This window comes from Lissotriton vulgaris, chromosome 3_1 (assembly GCF_964263255.1).
Source record: "Lissotriton vulgaris chromosome 3_1, aLisVul1.2, whole genome shotgun sequence".
Taxonomy (NCBI): Eukaryota; Metazoa; Chordata; class Amphibia; order Caudata; family Salamandridae; genus Lissotriton; species Lissotriton vulgaris.
The window spans coordinates 1,141,095,770-1,141,107,867 of NC_141689.1; the positions used below are offsets into that span (position 1 = coordinate 1,141,095,770).

At 49.3% G+C, this 12,098-nt stretch overlaps 1 protein-coding gene across 1 annotated transcript in view; it reads right to left on the bottom strand.

The window, feature by feature from the left end:
* The window catches only part of LOC147727573 (ovochymase-2-like), a 455,363-nt gene that overhangs the window by 105,218 nt on the left and 338,047 nt on the right, over positions 1 to 12,098 (bottom strand). Inside the window, exons 18-19 of the mRNA XM_086961618.1 lie at positions 11,895 to 12,035; positions 7,695 to 7,925 (exon numbers count right to left, since the gene is read on the bottom strand). Coding sequence (XP_086817744.1) covers positions 7,695 to 7,925; positions 11,895 to 12,035 — 372 coding nt within the window. The remainder of the gene's footprint in view (positions 1 to 7,694; positions 7,926 to 11,894; positions 12,036 to 12,098) is intronic.

The window sequence follows — 12,098 nt, forward strand, 5'->3', positions numbered from 1 at the left end:
ATCGGGCTCTGAGAAGTCTGGGAGTCTGGGTCTTGTCAGGCTCGGGGCTCGGGCTCCGGCGGGAGGCGGCGGCACAGCAGACGTCGAGTTGCTGGTTGGTGCCTGTGTTCACAGGGTGGCCACTCCTAGGCCACAAGGGAGATTCTCTTCAGTCTTCTGAGCAGCAGAATGTCGAAGTCCAGTCTTCTTCTGTATTTCAAGTTGATTCAGGATGATCTGCTGTGCAATGGCACTGCTCCCACTCTTATTCCCAATCTGAGGGGTGGATCACCTACTAGGTCCCTCCTCTGGGAGGAACCAGGAAGGGGGGCGGTTACACCCCCTTTCCTTTGTCCAGCTCCTCGCCAGGCCTGGGTCTGGAAAGTCCCAGGACCGGTTTGGACTGGCTTATGCACGGGGACACCTTGTGTGCCCCGGGCATGTCTGATTCTATTCAGCCCTGTCCTACCCAATACACAAAACCCTGTCTGGGGTGGTGCTCGCACCTCCCAAGGCAGGAAACCCTTTGTCCAAGCCTCCCTCGCTGGAAGGACTCCCAGCAGCAGGAGGTCAGACTCGTGTCTGTGGTGGCAGCATCCATTTTGTGATGCTGAGGCTCTGGTTAACTTTAACCGGGGTTAAGGCTACACACATGTCGTGTCCCTCTAGAAGGGTGGAATGCTATCCCCGTCGACAGAACTGTCGAGGGGATAGTATTCCAATTCGTATGACACCTTACTCGACATGTTTTGATAAAGCCAAACCAAAGATAGCATATAACCGCGAGGATTATAATGCACTTAAGAGTATATGGTATGGCAATATCCCGGAACAGCTTAGGGAGTGGTTCCCGACAGCTGCAGACAGGCTCAGCTCATGCTAGAGCACCATCTCACATATTTCCAAGCCCTCTGCCTCCAGGATTGATGAGGCCTTCCATAGGAGTGGCTGAGAGGAACATATGTGTCCAGTTTAAGGTTAGATATAGGGATACTATATCTAAGTAAGAGGTGATTACACCAACTTACCCCAGCTGAGTGATCAGCCAGTTGTGTCAAATATGGAGGCCAGGCCAGGGGTGGCACAATACATTCTGCAGCCCCTGGTAGGCCTTGGAAACACCTATGCCCTGGGTACCTAGGGTACACTGTTACAGGGGCCAATAAGGTGAACCAATTCCAATTGTGTTATGCACCTAAGGTACATGGAGTCCATTTTAAGGAGAGAGCAATCAGCCTGGGGCCCTGAATAGCAGGATCCCAGGCCAACTATGTCAAAAACCAGCTAAACACCAGGCAAACCATAGTCAGATATCCACCTTCCTACATAACCCCCCCCCCCAAACGAAAGGAGATAAGGCTATCCTTGTCCAGGTAAGCCTATATTGCCTAAGTGGCCATATAAGGAAGTACCAGCTCTGGCTTGGTAACCCCCTGTCTCATGGTCCACTAAGCAATCCCTCACCCTAAGGGCATCTGAGGGTCTCCACCATAGGGAATCTCTACCTGTGGTGTGTTTTTGCAAAGTCAAAGGCTGGTGTTGAGATGGAGTACTGAAGTGAGTTCCCTCTGTAGGGCTCAGCTTCCTCCAATCACTCTCCACCATGTGTGCCTTTCTTTCTTTGACTGAGTTGCACTGTGCTCTCAGGGTCAACCTCTGGCTACCTAAAGCTGGAGGCTGAGTCCCTCTGTTTGGCTTACTGGAGGGACAGTTCAGGTTTGGGCCCTTAGGGTCCCAGGTTTGGCTGTGCCCAACAATATCCATCTGGGGGAGGTCCCTAACTACTTTTAAGGGGGATCCCTCAGGAGTTTTTAAAGTTTGCACCTCACTAGGGCTACTAGTTTCGGTGCCCCTAATCTGTTGATGGGGGTGCTTTATTTGACAGGGGCCCCTTTGGGTCTCACTGTCCTTCTTGTCCTCTGCAGCCCTGGGCTGAGTAAGGCAAGGTAGAGAGGGGCAGGCTACCTGCTCCAGACTGGGTCCCACCTGAGAAGGGTCCACTGCCATCAGAGGCTCTGCAGGCCAGGCCTAACAACCTCTGGGACAGTTCCTTCATCAGGGGTAAGATCAGTTCCCTGAGGAGGCTGATCCTTTCCTAAAGTCTGGTGGGAGGGAGATTTCTCTTCCTCCTCAATGCTCTCTGTTTGGGTGGAGTGATCCATCATTTCAGGCTTCACTACCCATGTATCAGTTTGAGTTTGGGCTGTGGCCATCACAGCCCCACCAACCTTTTCAGGAGGAGACTTAGTTTGGGTATGGGCTGTTACTAGTACAGCCCTGCTACTCTTTTCAGGAGGTAAGTTATCTAAAGATGGGGCTGAGGTTTGCTCAGCCCTCCCAACCTTTCCAGGAAGGACATCTTGGATTGGGGCTGTAGCCATCACAGCCCCACTAACCTTTCCATGGAGATTAACCATTCTAGAATGGGTTTGCTGTTCAACCTCAGCCCAGGCTGAGATTTCCAAATCATTACCCAGTAGGCAATCTACAGGCAAGTTTGCTGACACTGCCACTCTCTTTGGGCCAGTGACACCTCCCCAGCTAAGATTGACTACTGCCATGGGATGATTGGTTTCTATGCCATCAATGTTTGTCACCTGATATTTGGCATCAGGTAAAAGTTGCCTTGAGGGGACTAGACATTCAGCCACCATGGTGATGATAGCCTCTGTGTCTCTGAAGGCCTCAACTTTCAAGCCATTGATAAGGGGCTCCTGTCTATACTTGCTCAAAGTGTTTGGGCAAGCAGTGAAATTGGCAAACCCCATGCCAGTCTCGTAGACAAGAGTATCTGAGTTAGGGGACCTGGATAGGCCAGAGTCCACCTGTCCTCCAAAAGTAAACCCACCCAAATTCTTGGGGGTGCTCCCACCACCTGGGGGACCACTGCTAACAGTGACAGGAGGTGTTGGAGCCTTACCTGGAGGTATATTCTCCTTATTGCCATTCTTGGGACAACAGTTGTCTGTTTTGTAATGCCCAACATGTTTACAGGTATGACAATAAGGCTTTTTCTGGGTTGTAGAAGTGTCTTGGGACCCACCCCCATTCTTGGAGTTTTGGGGCCCTGGGGAAGTCTTTTCCTTACTTTTATCCCCACCCTTCTCTTGAGGCTTGGTAGTCTCTTTCTTTTGGTCACCACCCTGGTTCTTAGGCCTGATCCTGGTTCTGACCCATTTGTCTGCCCTCCTACCCAATTCTTGGGGGAAGGTCAGATCAGAGTCAACCAGGTGCTGATGTAGAAGCTGATTTTGACAATTACTTAAGATTTGCTCTCTCATAATTAAATTATACAATCCTGTATAGTCAGTAACCTTACTTCCTAGCAACCAGCCCTCCAGAGCCTTAGTGGCACATTCAACAAATTCAGACCAGTCCTGAGTCTGTGTCTTCTGGGTATCTCTGAACATTAACCTGTACTGTTCAGTGGTTAAGCCTAACCCATCAATCAGAGCACTCTTCAGGACCATGTAGTTTCTAGAATCCTCCTCACTAACTGTGAGGAGTCTGTCTCTGCCTCTACCTTCAAAGGAGAGCCACAAGATTGCTGCCCACTGCTCCTGAGGGATCTGCTGTACCATGCAGGCTCTCTCAAGTGCAGTCATCCATTTGTGGATATCATCCCCAGCTTTGTAGGGGGGCACAATCTTACTCAGGTTTCTTGTATCAAAGGACCTGTCTTTATCCTTCTGGATAGTGCTGTCACCAGTGGATCCTAATCCACTCTCTCTAGGCTGTCTTGCTCTAGCAAGTTTCTCTTGGGCCAGGGCAACTTCTAATTCTTGTCTCTGGATCCTCAATTCAGCCTCTCTCATTTTGGCCTCATGTTCCCTTCTCTGAGGGCTAGTCATCTCCCTTCTGGAGTGACCATGAGAACCTCTAGAAGCATGGGAGTTGTTAGAGTCACCTGAGTGAGTCCTTCTCCTCCTAGGCTTCTGGTTAAGTCCACCTGGGGGTCTGAATGGGTTGTTACCAGATTCAGTCCCAAATAGGCTTAAGTTAGCCTGGTTCAGTCTACTGACCAGCACCTGACTATTTCTGTCATCATCTGACTCACTGCTCCCCCCTTCTGTCTCTTCTTCCTCTTCCTCTTCCTCCTCATCTACCTGAGGAGCTCCAGTGATGGGGGCTTCCTCATCTACCAGGATGATAGGGACAGGGGTGTCTACAGTGTCATCCTCTGGAGGATGGCCTCCATCAGCATTCCCAGTGGGGTCTGCCTTAGAGGGCTTTAGAGTCTCAGACTGGTCTAAGAGCTCTCTTAGGTGGTCTGTAGTAGGGGAAGGCCCTGTCCTCAGACCCCTTAAGACACAAAGCTGTCTTAATTCCTTAACGAAAAAATTGCAAATTTGGATGGTGCCCTTGGAGGGTCACTCTCAACAGGGATGTTCCCAGTGGAACCCTCTGCTCCAGACATTGCTCTAGTGTGGGTGGATGTGTTGCAATCTACCTACACTGGTGTTTACCTACTAAACCTATCTAGTAGTTGTAGTCAGGGTGTGCTACTCCCTTTGCTCTACAACAACTAAGTTCAGTAGAACTTAAGTATACTAGTCTTGTTTTATATGTACCTAGCAGGTACCTGTATGATCTTTCAAATGATAATCTCAAAGATTGTAATGGTAAAACAACAGCAAGCTCAGATCCCAATCCACTGCTCACCAATGTGAGAAGTTGGCCTGGTATATAATGCTCACTAATTCTAGTGATCACTTTGTACCATGCCAAGCAACCCTTATGTTGATTGGTTGTAATTCAACCTTGTAGACCAGTTATCCTAGTGGTAACGTGGACAAAGCAGTCTTAGGCTAAACTCTGAAAGGCATGTGAAGCCAGCTGTATTACCATACACAACCCCCTGGAGTACCAAATGAAAGGACACCACACAGATATATATTGAAAATATATATTTAGATTTATTAACTAAAAGTATCCCCTGGACTCTTTATGAGCACAGAAGCACAAGCGTTAAATCACAAGACAGTTTAAAATATATAAAAGTTGCACAATATGGATGAGCCCTAGGGGCCACCTAAACCATATACTAAGAAAGTGGTATAAGATATACCAAACGGAAAGGGAACAGGCCTAGGGCCTTGGGAATCGCTGGAGCTATTCAAGACTAGCAGTGACTAAGTCGGAAAAGGCCCGCGGGACTCGGGTGCAGTGTTCAAAGTGCACGCACTTTCCAATGTAAAGTCTACGGTGCGTAAAAAGTACAAAGTTAGATAGTTTGGAACCTTCCGAGTGACCTATAAAGCTGAAACTTAAGACACAGGCCCTTGAGATGTGTACCAGTGTAGGAACACCGGCGGAGCTGAGTTACCTCACCCACAGGAAGCGGGTGCACAGGGTCGAAGTAGTGTCGGGTTTCGTCACGCTGGTCGATGGTGCTTGGAGCTGAAGATGCTGCAGGCGGCTCGATGTGAAGAGTTCCGGTGGATCCAAGGGTGGATCTGAAGTTGGGAAGACCTGAAAGCAGAGGGGACAATGTTCAAAGTCACTAGCCAGTGACTACCGTGGAACCAGATTGGAACCAGGCGATGTCGGGTGCAAACAGGCGTTGAGGTGTAGCTTCTCTCTGCAGCCACGTGGACACCGGGGGTCGAGGACGTCCAGGAGTCGGTCACAAGCTGTCCCACGCAGGCTTCTCGCTGTTGGCGGTGTCGGCAACTTGATCGGAGCAAACAGGCCTTGGCTAATGCAAGCCATGCAGGAATCGAAAGATGCTTAACACTCGGACCAGCAAGGTCAGAGCGAGTGCTCCTTTTCACAGGAGCTTGGGCAAGTCTGGAGCAACCAGACCCGCAGTGTAGTTTGTCAGTTTCATTGCCAAGATGGCCGCTGACCACGTGGCTAGTGGCCGGGATGGCGCGTCGAGTGGCTCAATGCAAAAGGGCCCCACGCAGATCGTTGAGATGCTGGGGGGCTGATCTTCGGTGCCAGGGCTGCTCGGTGGTGGGGGTTCTCAGTCCCCAAAGCACAACGTCGAGGATGCCTCAGATGCTGCGCAGTCAGCTTTTCGAGTGTCTTCCAAGATGTCCGGTCCCACGTCACTCGGTGCCTCCACGGGTCCCTTCTTTGTAGGGACTGTGGATCGGGCTCTGAGAAATTTGGGAGTCTGGGTCTTGTCAGGCTCTGGGCTCGGGCTCCAGCGGGAGGCGGCGGCAAAGCAGACGTCGAGTTGCTGGTTGGTGCCTGTGTTCACAGGGTGGCCACTCCTAGGCCACAAGGGAGATTCTCTTCAGTCTTCTGAGCAGCAGAATGTCAAAGTCCAGTCTTCTTCTGTATTTCAAGTTGATTCAGGATGATCTGCTGTGCAATGGCACTGCTCCCACTCTTATTCCCAATCTGAGGGGTGGATCACCTACTAGGTCCCTCCTCTGGGAGGAACCAGGAAGGGGGGCGGTTACACCCCCTTTCCTTTGTCCAGCTCCTCGCCAGGCCTGGGTCTGGAAAGTCCCAGGACCGGTTTGGACTGGCTTATGCACGGGGACACCTTGTGTGCCCCGGGCATGTCTGATTCTATTCAGCCCTGTCCTACCCAATACACAAAACCCTGTCTGGGGTGGTGCTCGCACCTCCCAAGGCAGGAAACCCTTTGTCCAAGCCTCCCTCGCTGGAAGGACTCCCAGCAGCAGGAGGTCAGACTCGTGTCTGTGGTGGCAGCATCCATTTTGTGATGCTGAGGCTCTGGTTAACTTTAACCGGGGTTAAGGCTACACACATGTCGTGTCCCTCTAGAAGGGTGGAATGCTATCCCCGTCGACAGAACTGTCGAGGGGATAGTATTCCAATTCGTATGACACCTTACTCGACATGTTTTGATAAAGCCAAACCAAAGATAGCATATAACCGCGAGGATTATAATGCACTTAAGAGTATATGGTATGGCAATATCCCGGAACAGCTTAGGGAGTGGTTCCCGACAGCTGCAGACAGGCTCAGCTCATGCTAGAGCACCATCTCACATATTTCCAAGCACTCTGCCTCCAGGATTGATGAGGCCTTCCATAGGAGTGGCTGATAGGAACATATGTGTCCAGTTTAAGGTTAGATATAGGGATACTATATCTAAGTAAGAGGTGATTACACCAACTTACCCCAGCTGAGTGATCAGCCAGTTGTGTCAAATATGGAGGCCAGGCCAGGGGTGGCACAAAACATGCTGCAACCCCTGGTAGGCCTTGGAAACACCTATGCCCTGGGTACCTAGGGTACACTGTTACAGGGTCCAATAAGGTGAACCAATTCCAATTGTGTTATGCACCTAAGGTACATGGAGTCCATTTTAAGGAGAGAGCAATCAGCCTGGGGCCCTGAATAGCAGGATCCCAGGCCAACTATGTCAAAAACCAGCTAAACACCAGGCAAAAAATTTGGGGGTAACCATAGTCAGATATCCACCTTCCTACATGGCTCTCCTGTACTTACTTTGCCATTTAATCCCTGGAAAAAACTAAATGAAAAATATGCAGTAATTGAGGTTGATAACGTCGCTTCTGCATGTTATACCTCATTCTGAACTCGAAAACTCCAAATGGAGCTGTAATTTTGCCTCAGGATAAAGCTGCAATGAGGTGTAACCGAGTTACACTATAAGAAATGAATGGACGGTAATTCAGAATAAGAGCCCTGAGGTAATAACAACACCACAAACCATTTCCCTCTAAAAAAAGATGGTTGGAATTTGTGTCTTCTTGTGTTTGACTTACCTAGGGTAGTAACATTCTTCATATCATACACTTCCACATAATCGACACACTGATTTGCGATGTTGGGCGCTTGCAGCTCAAAGTGCGTGAACACTATCCGAAGGACTTTGGTTGGATCAGCTGTTATACTCCACGTGCAAACATGGCCATTAGGGTAATTGGCACTGGGCCATTGAGGTGTCTGGAACTCCCCTTGGTCCGCATTAAATTGACCTCCACAGCCTGATATACCTGGAATCATAGAGGAAAAGTAAAGGCAAAGGTAAGTCACGCCACATCTTCTATTTGGGTGATCACATCCCTCCAGGTCATTAAGGACACAATCGCTAGTCCTAGGCATTTGTGTGATAGCCTAATGCATTTTGGGGGTTATAGTCTCGTTTTTATAACATTAACTAGTATGACACACCTGAAAAAAATGATTTGTAGGACAGGAGATTTTTGGGCCTCATTTATGAGGCCCCTTGCGGCACCGGAACGTCACTTTTTTTGATGTTCCGGTAGTGCAATGACCCCCGGCATATTTACAAGACCAGGTAAAGCCACTTTCTGTGGCTTTTCATGCTCTTGTAGATATGTGTACCTTTCACACAGACAACCGCGTGAAAGGGGCGTTCCATGGGTGTTGCTGTGGGTGTTCCCACGCAACACCCATGGAATCTGAAGCATTCCCAGATTTATGAGGAATTGAAAACCTGGGAATGCATCAGAATCCAACCGTGAATCGCCTGAATTGATTGATTTTGTGCAGGAAGGTGTCCTTTCCTGCACAAAATCAGTCAGCCCGCAACGTAGGCTCCCTTGCACCATGGTGCAAGGGTGCCTGCCTTGGAGCATTGGCAGCCCATTGTGCGCCAGCAGAGGGGAAAAGGACAGGAATGCACTGTATCTCATAGATATGGCGCAATGCTGCCCTTTTGTTTTGACGCAGGGCAGCGCAGCAAACTTTTCTGCAGCGCTGTCCCTCGTCAAAACCTCATACATTAGGCCCTCTGGGGCAGATTTAAAAGCCCCTTGTGCCGCTTTTACGCCGCAGTTGCGTGACTTTTGTGACGCAGCGGCGGCGCAAAGCCAGCCCCATGCTGCGGGCTATTTACAGCGTGACGCATCTGTGAGATGCATCACGTTGTAAAGCCCTGCGACACTTGTAGGCGTTCCGGCGCAGGGAGGGGGCGTTCCGGTGCAGGAACGCCTCCTAAAAGTGGCTGAGTGAAATGTACAAGATTTCACTCAGCCACTTTTAAGGCCACGCTGCGTCAAAACCCTGCGCCTGCTTGAAGTAGGCATAAGGACTGACGCAGCATTTTAAGGATAGGACACCCCCGAGCCTTGCTGGAGCTGCGTCGCGCTTGCGACACAACTCAAGCAATGCGCCGCCTTTACGGCAGCAGATGCGTCACGCATCTGTCCATTTTTTCCCCATGGTGCGTGGCATTGTAAATGCAGCGCATCCATGGTGGTGGAGCCGTGACGCACAATAACTGGCGCATCCCTGTTGATATGCAAGGATGTGCCAGTTATTGTAAATCTGCCCCTCTATCTGTAATTGACCTGACGTAAGTTGGGCATCCTACCTTCTATATTTTGATGGGTAGAAACAAAAATACTCTGACATGTTCATGGCGCCAACTCTTGCGCAATGCCAAGCAGAATAATGTGTGATATAGTTTCATTGAGCTAATGCTTCTGAATGCTATAAAGACATTCTTCATTTTAGGTGCCTAAGGCCATATTTATGGGTGGCTTGCAAAAGGGAGATGTGTTTGCCCAGCAAGATTCAGAATACATCGGGTGCAGTAAATACCTCCTGTCCCAATGGTTTATTTGTAGAATGAATAACGATGTGGAATTGATTCTGCACCGATTTCCACGTGTATCAGAATCAAGGACCTGCTGAAATGTATCCGGTGAATTTTGCGAGAGTGCAGTTAAAAGCTAAATTTCCGATCCCTGTTCACAGAGATGTTCGCACATTGGTTGTAATTTAAATACCACATCACCTCTAATCAGGGCCAACGTTTACAAACTTTAGAATTCCTAGTGGCTATCCTAGTTTCAGACCATCCAATAATATTCAGGAATGTGCCATGAGGTGTGACTGAAGAAAAACAGAAAAGACAGGCCAGTTTGACTGGGCTTCAAGATACGCTACTTCCGTTACCCTAGAACGATACCCCAGGGGCACCAGCTTCTTCCTGTCTGCTGAGATTGGGGCCAGACCCTCGCTGCAGTTGCTCCATTTCATGTCATTTCATTTAATTGCTACCATTATGTCCAGACTTGCCTGAGTTTAGTGCTGGGCTTGGCGCCAAAACTTAATAATAAGGCCCTCTGATACTTCTTCTGTTTTGGCCAAGTGCGAAAAGAAGCGCCTGTTTTAAGTTTTAAAAACACGTGCTTCAGTGAAATAGAAAACCTAGCATCTGGCGCCATCAAGTGGAAGGTCCTCAAACTGCTTCATGCCTAATGAAGGCTTTTTGCAATTTAAATTCTGCAAATAAATATTGGTGCAGGAGAGCTGAAAGCCAGCGACCTGCTGCATTTCTGCCCTCCTTCCCTTAGGACGACCCTGATTAGATCCCTTCTGATGCCAAGCAGCCTTATTTCACACAGCTAAGCACAAGGCATAGACCTGATTTTGTACCGCAGGACCGGGACAGCGCCCTGGCCGAAAAGAAACTGGTTTCTGTTGTGCGTGTGTGTATATGTGTGTGGGGGAGGGGGGGAGGGGGGGGGGAAAGGGGGGGGGTGTCATTGCGGAAGATGGGAGGAGGGTAGATGGTTGATGGGGTGCTAACAATTACACTGAGGTACATTAAAGACTGATTACAAAGTCTTTGAAGGGACTGATTGAGCCCAAGTGGGAGGGAGGAGCTGCTGTTTGCATGACATTAGGCCAGGCAGCTCCCTGCTGTGGCCATACCCAAGGCAGATAATCACTATTTGGTTAGGATACAGGAACTTAGCAACGGGAGGTTTCACCAAGTACTCCTCAATGAATGGGAGGGTTTGTACTGCTGAATATCGACCCCCAGAATATCATGGTCCAAGCAGGGGCGGCTCTAGGCTCATGGCGGCCCTGGGCAGGGAGCGTAGGTAGGGGGCCCCGGAAGAGGGGGGCTTGGGGGGGGGGCAGAGCGCGGAGGCCAGTGAAGAGGGGGGGGGGTCAGGGTGTTTGCAAGTGGAACAGTGCCGGAGGCCGCCAAATCCCTGCTAGGGGCCACCACGCAAATATGTATCCATCCTCAGAGGATTATTATAGTAAGGATATATAGTGGTGTGGTGTGGTGGCCCCTGAGGTTTGGTGGCCCTGTGCAGGTGCCCAGCTTGCACATGCCTAAGGCCAGCCCTGGTCCAAGGATATCGAAGACAGAGTATAAAGGGACAAAATATTAAAAGGTAAGTGCACATAGGGAAATGCAGATTTATTATTGCTAACTCCACAGCTATGTATGCACCGTGCAGATATATGTACCATGTAGGTACATATATATGGAGTTAGGTACAGAAAATCTAGACGTATTTACCTGTCGATATTTTCCTTCGATATGTTGCCCTAGAGATTGCATCTCATTGATAATCTGGGGTCGATATTCCGGGGGCTCACCAGTAGGGGGTAATGCAGGTATTAGCCCGTATTTATCTGGTTAGGTGTTTTGCTTTCCTCATCCACAAGGATATTTGCAACCTGCAGTCCATCCCTGTTTGTTCATTCCTAAGTGGAGCTGTAGTAAGCTCTGAGGAAAGTGCCTGGCAGTGTAAAATGCCAATCTATGGACTTGCTGCCTCTTGCAGGTCACTCCTCTCAAGATTTAGACATTTTTAATACCAATCGCTACGCCCACCGACACTAGCTGGTGAATTTGTAGTATTCTGTTGTGTTTGGAGACACGGTGGGCCTCATTTATGAGGCCTTGCGTCAGTTTTGCGCTTCCGATTCGTCACTTTTTGTGACGCATTCGCAGCGCAAAACATGCCTCCTGTGGCGCACTATTTACAAAGTGACGCATCTAAGCAGATGTGTCACTTTGTAAACCCCTGCGCTACATTATACCTGACGCATCGCTGCTTTCACGCAGCGATGCGCCATTTCTCATAAATGAGGCCTTGTGTTGTTACATCAATCCCCACCAACCAAATAGATGTATTAGCAATCTGTTCAAGGAAATAGTAAACAAAACCTCTGGTTCCCGTGCATACCTGGAATGGCCGCTGGGTCTACAAATCTCCATGTTGCTGAAAAGCCACTGTCCACTATCTGTCTGTTAGATATGAACTGCAGGCTCAAGACATCGCTGAAACTGACGACGTCCAAGATTGTCTGACTGCCACAGTGGCTTCCTGAAAAAGAAACAAGAAATGTTATAAAGAAATAGGGATTTCACCTTTCCTGTGTGATGAACA